The sequence below is a fragment of the Lynx rufus genome, unplaced genomic scaffold (genome assembly GCF_022079265.1).
Source record: "Lynx rufus isolate CCGP_SWC_20201006 ecotype Redwood Valley unplaced genomic scaffold, mLynRuf1.p SCAF_4, whole genome shotgun sequence".
In the NCBI taxonomy this organism is placed as follows: Eukaryota; Metazoa; Chordata; class Mammalia; order Carnivora; family Felidae; genus Lynx; species Lynx rufus.
The window spans coordinates 89,712,402-89,727,369 of NW_025814856.1; the positions used below are offsets into that span (position 1 = coordinate 89,712,402).

Here is a 14,968-nt window from a genome sequence, read left to right on the forward strand (position 1 = left end):
AACTCCCACTCTGGCTCAACCAAGCTACTAAGAGTTTAGTATCCAGCTTATGCAATTCCTAAATAATAAGCCATCAGCTCTCATGAGACCATTAAGAACTGGCCCTAGCACATCACTGCACGGAAGTCAAATGAAGAATGTGTTTCAAGGAGGAGGGAGTTAGACATTAAGTAGAAATGACAACTGAAAATTGGCCATTGGATTTGGCAAGGAAGGAACTGCTGGAGACCTTGACAAAAAAAATGGATTGGGGCAGTCATGGTGATGATTGGCAGAGACTGTGTGTGGTTGGTCACAGCAGGAACAGGATATGGTGAGTCACTATCTCCCCCATCAGCAGGAACTGTGTTTTGAATCACTCTCTTTACAACACTTATCACTATCTGACATTACATCTATTTTACTTCTTTTTAAGTTTACCGTCTGTTCCCTCCCCTGACACAACTTGAACAGAAGTTCCATGGATGCACAGACTGTTTTCTTTTTCATTCACGGGTATATCCTCAATACTTGTAACTGTTCTGGAAACATCTCGCGGGTGCGTATAAAACACCATGTAGGTTGCACATGGTAACGCCTGCTAAATAAAACACTGGACACGACAGGCAGTCACCCATGCAGTAGAACAAGGTCAAACATACTCTTCTGGACCAGAGCTTATTTTTCAGAAGAATGAAATTATAAATTACAAATAATTGTTTTGTGTTTAAGTTGCAAAGCTGCTGGGTCACTGGTTATAGACTACACAATTTGGGTTGTTTATGGAACGTGGGGGTGGTTACTAACAATGTGATGAAGGGAAGGCAGTTTCCTTTCTCCAGTTGAGTGCGTGTATGCGTGTGCCTGAGCGTGTGCGTGAGCATATATCCTCTGAAGGTAGAGCTTGAGAGTGGAAAGTAACCAAAGCTATGGAATATATTCTTATACATTTTTTTTTTGGAATATACTCATGGATTTTGAGGGGAATTTTTCGTATAGATATTTTGCAATATACTCTTATAGATTTTTTTTCCCTCTGTTATCAGACTCACTCCTTTTTATTCTCCACTTTGTCCCAGTCATACTCAGGCTCTCAAGATCTTCCATGAAATTTTCTCTGAACAAGACAGCTTCTGGTGATGTCTTTCTTTGCTAAACTCCCATATCACTAATTGTGCCTTATGACATCTCCCCAAAGAATTATAAGCTCTCGAAGGAGTTTCTTTGTCTCAACATGTACCCAGGACAATTATATGCACCTGGAAGTCACTTAATAAACATTTACTGATTGAATGAAAACATGAATTAATACACAAATTCACATAATGCATACTCTACCTAAAACTTTCTAACAAGTGCTACACTCTCATCAGACCTTTCTGGAAGGGTCTCTGAGTTTACTCTGAATGTCCATATGTTTTGGACTATATCCTCTTTTATCTTTATTAGCAGTTTTCAAACTTTATGAGGATGGGTAAGGCAGTAAAAAATACAAAACAAAAGGGATAGGAATTTTAAAAGACATATGATACAAATAATGATATAACAAAGGATTATTCACTTAGGCATGTAGACAGGGGGTTGATTGATAAAATCTCCTGTTGCTTTTCCAGAACATAAGCATTATATAAAATGAGAGCTTCCCATATAATAGATATTTTAAGTCATATAATAAAAAGACACACAAAAACTAGGCTTAACATTTTAAATGGGAGAAAAGCATATTAAACTTATACTTACTGTCTTCTATGTCCCAGCACTGGGTGATCGGGTCTCCATACTTTACATCTTGGCGTCTGGCTCGCCTATGGAAAAGGGATTAAACTGTTTAGAACATTGAGCATGATATCTGGAACAGATAAAGTCGGCATTTAACACTAATAACAGTGGCAAGAGCAGAACTATACTTGTCTTACTGCTCAACTCAAACGCAGGGCACTATTCCCATCTAACTTTAATCCAAATACTACTAGCAACAGAGTCCTAACAGAATGCATCCTGTTTTGGAAATAAGATGATATGAATTTTATTGAACTCCTCTGACTTTTGACAAATTGTTCAAAAGAACTGGTTGACTATAAGTATAGCCCAGGTTTCAGATACATCCAATGGGGGAGGCAAACCATCCTTACCCTCTTTTTTCAATCAGTCCATGGGAAAGTAACAAGATGTACAAGAGCTTTATTTCGTGGGTAGGAAAGTAACCACAAATCTAGAACTTGTTACCCTATGGAGATTCGCTATTCCATAGATTTGATTAAGCAACAAGTTAAACACTGTCCTCTCAAATAGAAGTACCAGTTTGGTAGAGCATGAGTGGCTAATCCTATCTGCTGATATGCTGTTCACATGGTTTTTCTGATAGTAGAGACAAGGATAATAATAAATAATGGTGTTGTGCATTATTGTCGCATATTTTCCTTAAGAGAAAACAGTAGCTATTGCGTAAGAAAAGAGAAAGCTGCTACCCTGAATTAAAGAAGTCTTAAACTCTTACAGTCTATTTTCATTTGCGTTGGCTATTTTATGTTGCCACTTCAGCACTCGTAAAAGTCACAGTGAAATCTGCAATATCTAGGGTGTTGCTTAAGGGCAGTACTGACCAGGTGACGAGACTGTATGAGATTCATCTAGCAAGTACATTTTTTTGGCTCCCGTGGACATTTATGTTAAGGTAAGGGAAACTATCGCAGGGGTATGTGTGCAAGATCAGAGATAGAGTCTTGGGAAATATAAGAAGAAAAATTATGATTGCGTAAGGTACATAAGGTCAAGAATGTTTTTAAATCGTGGCTTCTTAAGAAACAGGGTCAATTCATCAAACTGAAGGTCCATTACGAGCTAATGAGCACTCTTTGATTTTTAGTTTCTAGAAAAGAAAAATATTCCCCAAGGGCTCACTATGAGAAGTATATTCTTAGCCAAAAACTATAACAGAATATTGGCGTTTTTTACTTTGAACTGGTAATAGCGGTATCTCCCCACCCACAGCGAATCCAGAAATTTCAGGGAATCTAAACTGTCTCCTAATTATAAGCTGTATCTGCTGTTGTACTATGCATTCAATCTGTGAATCCTCGAATTTGAAATTTGACATGTGAGTCAAATTTCAAGAAGAAACAAGTGTGTACGTACTAGTGGGACTAACATACACTCACTTGTCATCATAGTTAATACAGACCTAAAGATTAAAAAAAAAATACCATATACAAATTGCTGACATTTTACCTAGAGGAAAAATATACCTTGAACAATAGTGCAGAAAAAGGGTGTTACCAAAATGCACATTTAACAATTTATGATCATAACATATTTAGCTAGCATCAGTCATCCTGATGACAATTCAGGTTGTTTCCAATAATTTTGCTACTGAAAACAGTGCTGAAATGGACATCCTTGGATGATTTTGTGGTGCTTTTGCCCATGTGTATAGAGGATACATTTCTAACTGGGTTTTGTTGGCTCAGAATAGCTTCATTTTTAAGAGCACATAAAGCAACGAACAGTAAACAGCAGGACAGCATTTTGATGTTTATGTACATCTGAGTGACAGAAGTTGACCAAGTTAGACTTATTACAGTAAAAATAAAATTGTACCAAGTCACTGAGACGTGCTGTGGGTTGTTTATAACCTACGCTTTATGAACACATATATGTATACATTATTTGCAAAACAGTAAGGGTAAACATAGACCATGTAAAAATAAGGGAAGAAGGGAGGAATGGAGGAAGGGCAAAGTAGTCGAGAAAAACCAACATTTAATGGTATTTAACAAAGAGGAAGGAAAAGCATGTAAACAATTTTTCAGAATTTTTTCAAGTTCCACATTTCGGCACTTCAGAACACTCTTTTTCATGCTCCTTCAACATTTAGTTTTATGCAAAATTTAATTTTAATATTCTCACCAGAGACCATGTTTTCTACAATTAAATCGTCTTTAATTTAAACTAGAAGACAAGGTATTCCGGTGAGATAGTCGCTGGGTAGAAAAGAAGGCTTCAGCTTCACTCCATGTGCCTCTTACCGTTTTGAAGTGGGCGCATATCGAGAGCATGCATTTCCATCCCAGGCACAGTAGGGGTCTCTGGCCAGGCAACAGTCTGCACAAGCTTTCCCATAAGTGTCGCATCTGTTCAAGGAGAGCTGAACCAATCCATCCCGGGAACCGACGTACAATTGTTGCTACAAATCAGGCAAAACAAATGAATTAGAAGCATCTTTCAGACCAGTCTTAAGAACTTCCCTTTCCTGAATACCACATCACAGATCTAAATCTGTCTCCTTGGGTGCCCTTGTACAGAAAATAAGCAGTTGTACAGAAACATAACAAAGAGTAAGATGAGTCGATCCCTTCTACTCCTGGCAGCATGGCGGTTTGAAGATGTTGATACCGAAATGGACAGCATTCTAGAGAGCTAGGATAACCTTGGCAGTAATTTAAGAAGGTCAAAACCCAGCTGCTAGACTGAGGAATTAAGACGTCAAATTCTTTCTGAATGGTTGAAAATGCGCTTTGGTAGATTATATCAAGCACAGATGTGATGGGCAACACTGATGGTCTTCCGCTGCTGTGGCTTCTTGCGTGAGAGATGGCTGAAAAGAGATTTATGAAACTTTCTTGTGGTTTGAACCATTTCATTTGCTAATGAAATACCTCTTGATCCCTGAAGGAAAATGGGTTATAAGCTGGAGAGAAAATGCTTGGTATCACTGTGAAGAAAGTATTAAGGAGGCTCGAAAGATGCCATATCACCAATGAAAGGCTGCAGGATACTAAACAACTCAGCATATAAAGGTGCATTTTGGAAATATGTTCTGAAAACAATGCACTGCTCTTTATGAGCATTCGCTGAGCGTACGTGGTGGAAGACGTAGGGAGAGGGAGGATACGAATAACTAAGCCAGAGTCTGTGCCTTCAGTGAACTCATGGTCACGACAGCGGGCCATATCAGACTTTACACAAAGGGTAAAAACCTGAGAAATAAATGCTGACATAAATAAATACACGTACTCAACCTACAGACATCTATCTTCTACCTGCCCTGCCTATTTAAATGTCAGTTAAGACCTCCTAGCTGCTAAATGCAATGCACCCAGTTCAGTATTTGCTTTACTTCAATTCTCCAAAGTGTTTAACACCAAGAATCATGCCTCCCTTGACCTTCAACTTTTCTTGTTCTCTGTCTTTATTTCTGCCTAAGATTTCTGTCTCCTTTGAGGATTCCTTTCTTTGCATTAAATGTGAGGTGATTGTATAAAGCGTCAGGTGCATCTTGAAAACAACGTCAAGGTTGACATACTGGATTGCCCTAAATCTAGCCCTGCTACCCCAGCTTTGTCACCCAGGACACAAAACTGGGAGTTGTCTCTGAATCCCCTTTATCTCTTAGTCAGCCACCGTATCTTTTCCATTCTCTTACACAGAACTCTCTATCTCCTCCTCTCCCTCTCCACTGCCAACACTTTTGTCTGTCTTTATTGTTTCTTCCCTGGATTACTTATAAGTGTTCTAATATTTCCACTGGCTTCAGCCTCGTGTTCCGACAACCCCCACCTCTACCCCAGGACTCGATCCATCTTCCGCTCTGCCACACCAGACTGACCTTCCTAAAAGGAAAAGCTTATCACAACACATTCCTGCTGAAGATCTTTAAAGGTTTTCGTTGTCCTCAGATAAAACTGTTAAACTTCTTAGGAAGACAATAAGGATGTACCTAATCTTGCTCTGTTTTATGTCCCAGAATCATTTCTAGCCTCCTTGCCCCTTGCACACACATATGCCCTTTGCTCTAATTGTTCACAAACTTATTAGAATAAGCTATGATTTCTCACTGCTCACACCTTTCCAAATGTTGTCCTTTTTTCCTTGGCATAGGCTTCCTCTTCCCATCCCCTTTTTAATTTAACCGGTTAACTGCAACATCCTTCATAGTTCAGGTTACATGTCTCTTCTTCTTTGTTAATGTATATTTACTTATTTTGAGGGGGGGAGGGGCAAAGAGAAAAGGAGAGAGAGAGAATTCCAAGCAGGCTCCATGCTGTGAGTGCAGAACCTGATGCAGGGCTTGATCTCATGAACCTGTGAGAGCATGACCTGAGCCGAAACCAAGAGTCAGATACTTAATCGACTGAGCCACCCACGCCCCACATGTCTGTTCTTTTCACTTCCTTCCTCTGCTCTACCTGGCTTCCTCTTAGACCAGTGCCTCCCCTGTGTTTTCCCTGTACAGGCTTCCATTATTGTTTTGCATTGGTAGCGTGTTCTTTCTATGTCTCCCAGCTCCACTGTGAGCTTCTAAGTGAAGGACTATGCCATTCATTCATTTCTATACCCTCCAAGGGTAGTAGTAGGCCTTTAAGAACTAAACATTCAGTGAAAAAAATTAATGGAAAAGATCAAATAAGAAATCTATTTAGATCTTTTCCCTAATAGTTTCTGTGTCATTACTAGCCACATAGATGAAGACAATGTTAGGGGGGAAAGGGGAAAATGGGTGATGGGCATTGAGGAGGACACTTGTTGGGATGAACAGTGGGTGTAGTATGTAAGCTATGAATCATGGGAATCTACCCCCAAAACCAAGAGCACACTGTATACACTTTATGTTAGCCAACTTGACAATAAATTATATTAAAAAAATTAAGCATATTATCCCATAATTTTTTTATCCTGGGGGTACATATACAAATGCTAATACAAGCCTGAACCTCTTGAATTAATTGGGATTTGGAGTATCATATTGAGAACTTATGATCTATTAAATATTATTATTGTCATTGTCATCAGATACCATTTACGTCACACTTACGAAGTGCCAACTCTTTGTCTCAAATTTTGTGTGCAGCATCCTATTTATTAGGGGGTGGATTTTATTTCCCTAATTTCTCTGTTAAGGAAATTGATTCCCAGAGTCAGATACTAAGTGGAAGGCCGGCAGTTGACTCTTGGGCTCTTTGCCACCATCGTCCATAGTGTAATTTCTAGACTCCCTGATTAAAAACCATTTTTTGTGATTATGGTTAGTATTCTACATGAACTTCTTATGGCCTTGACAGAGACACATCTTCATGAAACAAAGAAAGTGAGCTCAGTTTTCAAGAGCCAAGGGAAGGGGAATATCTATCATTCAAGTAATGATATTTGGTTCTACTTCTCCTAAGGCAAGCCTACAACACTGGCCTCTAATTGGTTATAAAAGAAACACACAATTTAAAGCTTTTTACATTATTTATAATTTAACTTCCAATATCAATAGAGTTTCCCTAAAATGAATTCAAGCAGCCTGTTGCTTTTGTGGCTAATTTTTACAGAAAAATTAGAAAGTACCTGCTTCAGAGACAACTCCATGTTCAAGATGATTGATGAGTGCTGAAAATAAAAATCAAATGTTAATAAAGATAATCATTAAGAGTCTTTTATAGCAGCCAATATGTTCTCTTGTCATGTACCAAAGATCACTGAAAAAAACTTCAAGGGTCTGTTATATAGAGGGGGAAAGGATCTTAACGTTTGTTCTTTCCTTCTAATTCTACCTTAATAGAAAGGATCAAAATAGTTCCTTTAAAGTATCTTGTTACAGAAAAACTATCTAAATGTATGAGGAAACACTGTGCATTGGAAATCGCTCCCAGTTACCCACAAGGTTTCTCCTTCTAAATCTGCTTATCTTAACTGCTTCCATATAATTCAAACTAGTGTTGACAAGAACATCTCCATAATTATTTATTACCTAGTTCTGCTCTTACTTAGATCGGTAGTTGAAAAACTTGTTCAAGTAGCAGAGTTCTGAAAAGCTATAGTGTTCTTTGTGGATGAGCATATTCTTTATGGAACATGGCAAGCTACTGATGCACAAGATTCCGTGATATGAACTAGGACTTGCTTTACGTGTTGAAACTATGGCTTTATGCATGCAATATAAAATTAGAAACATGAACACAGAAGCTACCAAACTAAAAAGGATGGAATCTTTAAGAATTTTTCATCTACTTATCATCTATTTACTGTCCATTCGTTTCTCACCAGCCAGTATTTACAAACCGATGAACAGTAGCAGATACCAAAAATTTAAGAAAATACATGAAAAAAAAATGAAAGAAAAATGTTAAAATGAGAACGTGCTATCCCAAAACTTTTTTTTTTTTTTAAAGAAGGACACAGGTTCATTATTTAATCTTCACAATGGAATCCAAATAATTCCTCTTGACCACTAACCACCATTAAGTAAAACTTATTTTAACACACCTTATGTATTGTGGGAGCTTCATATTTGGCTTCTGGGTTCACACTTAGATTTGACATCAGTTTTTCCCTCAGGAACCACCCAAGACTTTGTTTTTGGTAGATGCCAGATAGCAGATCTTGTTCTTGTTAACTCCTTGACCACTATTATCATCACAATGTAAACAGGATCCTGTGGAACTCAGCATGTTAATTACCTTGAGTTCCTCACAGTGGGAGTCTCTACTTGATTTTTTTTTTTTAAGGCAATAGATGTTCACAGGGAAACAGCCCATTTTAATGAACTATCTCAACAAAAATGTTATAAAAGACACAACATATTTTTCAAAGCTCCTGTCAGAAATATACTTTTATTTCTAATGTTACTTTCAGAAAATAATTTTGAACTAAATGTCACTGAGCATCTACAGAGAATATCACAGCTCAAATGTATTGTTAAAAGTCAAAGACATTCCCCAAATCTAGAAAATTATTATTTTAGATCTAGCTCTCTAGGGGGACGTAGCATACATCAAGGCTTTACTATCATGCAACCTTGTTTAAAAAAGATTCCTTACGGAAAAGCAGGGACATGTGATTTACACACCCTTCCAGTTTTCTCAAATTCAATGGAGGAAAAATTGAAAAGTCAACCATTTAAAGTAGAAAAGCATCTGGGTAGTCAGAGACCCCAGACCCCAGGCTTTCATCCTCTGTGGCGATTTGTCTGACCATATGCTTAGAGAATAAAGTAATGAGCGGCCATCCCAGGAGCCCTGATTTTAGTGGTATTCTACGGGGAGAGAGGAGTCCTGTTCTCAGTTGCTTGAAAAACTTTTTTCCGTTGCTTAAGGAAAAGGAAAATAAAGGAGCTAATTGCACAGACTTCTCTAGGAAAAGTGACAATGTATTAAAACACACTGTCCTGTATCAAGGACTACTAAGTGTCCCCATCTCTTCTGGAACTCTGGACTGTCTTACCTTGAATATCTGCAACTCTTCCAGCACTACTTCTTCCATATTCCACTTCTCCTTTGAAATGCTGACAACTTTTAGGACTGTTCCAATGTCTGAAAAAATACATGACCTATAATCCTGCTGTTTCTCCTTTAAGTATATGCCTAGCAACCTTCACAACTGTTCCCTCCTTTTTCTTTCAAAGCCTTTAGAAAAGTCAGATTAAACAAGGCACACAAGAAGTGAAGCTTAATGGATATGAATCCCTCCTTCTGAAACATGATAGTTTTTAAGTCATAAAACACATATTTATAAGGAAGACATTAAAAGACATGCACTCAAAGATCTTTCGAGCAAAAGGAGTATGTACGTCTCATTCAAATAATGGCTGAAATTATAACTAAAGTGGAATGATATTTTTGTAACTGAATTTAAAAGGTTAAGATATATTAAAATATTTTTTCTCTCTCTCTCTCTCTCTCAATGTAAGAAATATTTATTCAGTGCTTATCACATCTAAGTTACGGTGAAAGGTAATATATATACATTGTTAAATAATGTTAACAAAGGGAAGAGAAACCACTGAAGCCATCTACATGGGGGGAATTTTAGCTCACTTACCAACATATTTTATTTACAGAAACTTTACTAATAGTCTGGAAACTGAAGTTTTGTTTAAAATTATTTTGGTTTAATTTAAAAGAGTAACCAAAATTTAAAAGACTATAAACCAAAAATTGACATTTAGTAAAGATGCCTTAAATACAGGGTCTTCTATTGCAGTTTACAAGGTGACATGCTATTTATTACAGAAAGACAATCAAAAGAACATTTTAGAAGGAGAAAAAAATCTCATTTGGAAATTAATTTATACAATATAGATGCTTTTAAGCTTCTAGCACTGTGGTTGAAGAATTTTAATATGGATAGTAATGATCCTATTTGCCCAAAATAGTCTGAAATATTTAATTCGGTTTTTAAAGGACTCTAGGATCTTTGAAAAAATATAAAATATACATTTTCCAAATGTCATAATTGAAAATCGATCCATCTATCTTAGTTACCTTATAATTTTCTCAGTAAAAGTTAGGTAGTACCACCTAGTGGCCGAATGGCATTTATGACAGCGAAGTGTTGACCTAGGAACGCTTTGGGCGGACAGCGCAAATTCAGTAGCAAACTCCTTAGAATTAGTGACAGACTAATTAAAGTAAAACCTTGGTTTGTGAGCATAAGTCATTCCAGAAACAGGCTTGTAATCCAAAGCACTCATATATCCAAGCAAATTTTAAGAACCATTGGCTCAGTTGTGATCACGCGGCATTTGGTATCAGGTACTAACTCGTATTGTGAGAAATCAGTTGTTTATCCAGTTAAAACTTATTAGAAATGTTTGCTCGTCTTGCAGAACACTCGCAGAACAAGTTACTCTCAATCCAAGGTTTTACTGTACTTACTCGGTCCGCTTCCCTAGTAATCTCTATAGTCTTGAGAACATCACTTACTTTCCTATGTCTTGTTATTGCCATCTGCAGCATAATCAGGCTTGACAACAGGTATTCTGAAAACCCTCTAAGTCTGTCACATGCACGTTCCCTAATAAACTCTACTTTTTTTCAATGTATTTATTAAAAATTTTTTTTTAATGTTTATTTGTTTTTGAGAGAGAGACAGAACGTGAGCAGGGGTGGGGCAGAAAGAGGAGACACAGAATCTGAAGAAGTCTCCAGGCTCTTAGCCTTCTTCTTCTTTTTTTTTTTTTTTTTGCAAAAACAGTATGTTTTTTAAAAATAAAACTGTTCTGTAGTTCTGAAAACCTATTTCAATAAAAAAATGCCCATTTCTTGAAAACACATTAATTTTGATTTCTTTACTCAATGCCTGATTCATTAAATCACATAACATTATCCAGGATGAAGTGCTTTTATCTCAATGATGCATGTTACCTTTACTGTCATTAGAATGCATGTATCATTAGATGATATTTTCTATTTCCTTTTTCTTTCTTTTTTTGAGGCATACTAAATAAGCAATATTTCTTTTTCTGGAAAATATTTTTTAATCATTTTATAATGACTGAGTTGACAGAAAAATAAATAAAATAGTCTCTAATAATGAAAGTGATACTTAATCCACAAAATTCAAGGATAGGAAAAATAATCTCCAGGAAGTTTCTACTTAAAGATCTTTACAAAGTATTGCTTAAGTTTTTGAAAAGCCATTTTAAGTCAACTCAGTCAATGGTTCTCAAAATTGAGTGAAGGGATCTTTTACGGGGCTGGGGTGGGGGGCAGGGAATCAAATATCTCCCCAGAGAGAAAAAAATGTGAAGTCTGAAAATAAACATTGCTTAGCTGTACTTGTTTAATTTTAGTCCATAGTCATTCAACAAATATGTATTGAGCACCTAATCTAAGCAGGCATGTTATAGTCATAACATACAAATATATTTTGAAATCTCAAATACCACTAAAGGAGGCTGGGAGATATTTATAACTGTCAATTAAAAGCATGTGTTATGATGGGACGCCTGGGTGGCTCAGTCGGTTAAGCGTCCGACTTCAGCCAGGTCACAATCTCACGGTCCGTGAGTTCGAGCCCCGCGTCGGGCTCTGGGCTGATGGCTCAGAGCCTGGAGCCTGCTTCTGATTCTGTGTCTCCCTCTCTCTCTGCCCCTCCCCCGTTCATGCTCTGTCTCTCTCTGTCTCAAAAATAAATAAAAAACATTAAAAAAAATAAAAAAAAAAAGCATGTGTTATGCAATGTTAAGAAATAGTGACTAGATATCAGCTAATAATTACTCATTTTGATTTCAACCAATAATCTTTTTGAAGCCTTTGCTTCCTTTGTCTAATAGTGAAAAATTCCTTTGAAAGAAAGCATCATCTGGGTCTAGCATACCTGTTCCAAGGAACATTACATCGTATTGTCCATCTTCTGCAACAACGTGATCCACCACGATCTGGGTCAATCTGTAATCCACATTGATTCGCTTGAATGTTGGTCCTCCCGCAACTGGGTACACTGATTTAAACATCACAGGGTGCCGCTTTATGAAACTGATGACATCATCCGGAAAATCTCGGGTGGATTTAATCAGTGGATCATAGGTTTTGCTTGGACACTGAAAAGAAATGAGTAGAGAAGTAAAGACATTGTTCATACAGCTGAGGAACTTATATTTACTTATAATAAAGTTTTTAAGGCTTATTATTGACAATATGAAAGGAATGGTGAACAGGATCAATATGGAATCACATATGCTTGTCAATAAACATAGTTTATGAGAGGCTAAGAGAAAAATTACCAGGTATACTCACAACTGCAAAGAAAAGATCTTTCCCCTCCCCTCCCCACCCCCCGTTCCCGAATCCAGCCAGGGCACGCCAGGTTGTAGTCTGACATAAAGGTGGGAACCAATCAAGTTCTGCTGAATGGTTTGAAATAAAGGCAGGAACCAATCGAGTTCTGCTGAGTGTTCAAACTTAAATGTCAACCAATAACAGCTCTGTAACCTCAAAAAATCCCTAACTTGTTTGTGCTTGTCTATAAAAGAAGCTGTAAGATCCTTGCTCGGGGCCTCTTAGCGTCACCGGCAACGAGTGCGCGGAGGACCGGGTTCCAACCTGCAATAAACGACCCTTGCCGCTTGGCTTTGACTCTGGACTCTGGTGGTTTGTTTTCGGGGGGACTCTTGAATCGGGGCATATCAGTTTACCTTGAATATATTTAAATCCAGTTTTCTCTCTCAAAGTTATTTTAATGATTACAGGGGAATATTATTCACCCCCAAAAAATGGAATTTTGTCATTTGAGACAACAGGGATGCACCATGAACACATTATGCTTAAAATAAGTCAGACAGAGAAAGGCAAATACCGTATGACCTCACTTATATGTGGAATCTTAAAAACAAAAACACCAAACTCACAGATACAAAGAACGGATCAGTGGTTGGTTGCCAGAGACAAGGAGTGGGAGGGTTGTCACAATGGGTGAAGGGGGTCAAAGGGTACAGATTTCCAGTTATAAAAAAAATTAAGTCATGGGAAATAGTGGGTAGCATGATGAGTATTGTTAATAACACTGTACTGTGTATTTGAAAGTTGCTAAGAGAATACATCTTTAAAGTTCTCATTACAAGGAAAATGATTTTGTAACTATGTATGGTGACTAGACTTACTGTAAGTAAGTAGTAAGTAACTAGACTTACTGTATATTTTTCAAGATATTCAAACATCAAATCATCACTTTGCATACCTGAAACTAATATGTCAACTATACCTCAAAAATTTGTCTATATTTTAAGTCCTTTATCTCTGCCCAGTTGGGCTTCTGCTTTTGAAATACTCTTTTCAGCTGCACTGGCACAAGTGAAAATTTGTAATTTCAATCCCAAGACATTGTCCTTTCTTCCAAAAATTCTGGCCTCAGAAAGCTGAATATAAAACCCCTATGCTAGATATTTCTGTTGCCTTTTGAACTGTTATCCTCCTGAATTAACTTCAGATCTCAGAAAGCAACTGTCTTTACTTGTTGGCAGGAGAAATGGCTAATGGTCACCAAAGGGAACCTAGCGAAACAGATTATCCTTGCCTATTCAACCTTCTCAAAGTTTCTCAAAAAAAAATGTAAATTATATCTAATTTTCTGTGTTTTCAAAAGCTTCCACAGTGAATTTGTTTCCTATGAAGCTACATGAAATTTGAGTTGAAATAATTATGAAGAAAGTGATTTATAAACATGGGAACATATGAGAAACCATTATTTTCAATTTCTTTTAATTCATTTAAGATTGCAGTTTTGTTTTTTTTTTTTTTTTAACGTTTATTTATTTTGGGGACAGAGAGAGACAGAGCATGAACGGGGGAGGGGCAGAGAGAGAGGGAGACACAGAATCGGAAACAGGCTCCAGGCTCTGAGCCATCAGTCCAGAGCCCGACGCGGGGCTCGAACTCACGGACCGCGAGATCGTGACCTGGCTGAAGTCGGACGCTTAACCGACTGCGCCACCCAGGCGCCCCAAGATTGCAGTTTTAAATTAAACCCATGATTATTAAAAATTAAATGGAAGAAATCACCACGTCATAAAAATTACTTGTAAAAGAGCTTTAATAGTTTTACATCATAATTAGTTTTTTTTTTGTTTTTTTTTTATAACTGGTGTGAAAATTACACTGTGAACAATTCAACAGCTCTTTCCCTAAAGGATCTGTGAAGAAACCATTCAGGGAATTTTTCACTTCTGTCTAAAATTGTCTCTCCTTTGCCTTTTAGTGTTCACTAATTCAATAGTTAGCATACCCTGCCCCCTGGTGGTAAGACACAAATGTTCACACTAGTACAAATTGAATGAACGTGATGTGCCTTATCCAAAGAATATAAAGAATTGCTTTATAATTAGATTTTTTTCAGGCAAATATTTAACTTTCCACATATCAAATTTATTTTATGATTTCTGTATACTGTAATTCAAAAAGCTAACTCAGAACAATGCTGCTATTACATTTGAATTCTTCATGGGCTAACATTCCTTTGGAATGGCAAACTTTGGCTCTATGTTGCAGACATACAGAAGAAAGTCTTAAAGAAAGTGCTACTTTTCCCTGTTTTAATTTTTACACAAGGTGGAAACACAATCTCTACAAAACTGAGCCATTTACACCAGGCGCTAATTAGAATCTTGTCAAGGCTTCAAACTGTGCTTCTCAAATCCTGAACCTCCAGAGGGTCGTTCTCAGGGAATTAAAGATACCGAAGTTAGCCACAACATATGACCCTTACCTCCAATTTTATAGGAATAAAATCA

At 37.2% G+C, this 14,968-nt stretch overlaps 1 protein-coding gene across 1 annotated transcript in view; it reads right to left on the reverse strand.

Moving 5' to 3' along the window:
* Positions 1 to 14,968, reverse strand: part of SEMA3D (semaphorin 3D) — a 125,883-nt gene that overhangs the window by 14,714 nt on the left and 96,201 nt on the right. Inside the window, exons 11-15 of the mRNA XM_047097073.1 lie at positions 12,061 to 12,283; positions 9,184 to 9,272; positions 7,309 to 7,350; positions 4,005 to 4,162; positions 1,720 to 1,784 (exon numbers count right to left, since the gene is read on the reverse strand). Coding sequence (XP_046953029.1) covers positions 1,720 to 1,784; positions 4,005 to 4,162; positions 7,309 to 7,350; positions 9,184 to 9,272; positions 12,061 to 12,283 — 577 coding nt within the window. The remainder of the gene's footprint in view (positions 1 to 1,719; positions 1,785 to 4,004; positions 4,163 to 7,308; positions 7,351 to 9,183; positions 9,273 to 12,060; positions 12,284 to 14,968) is intronic.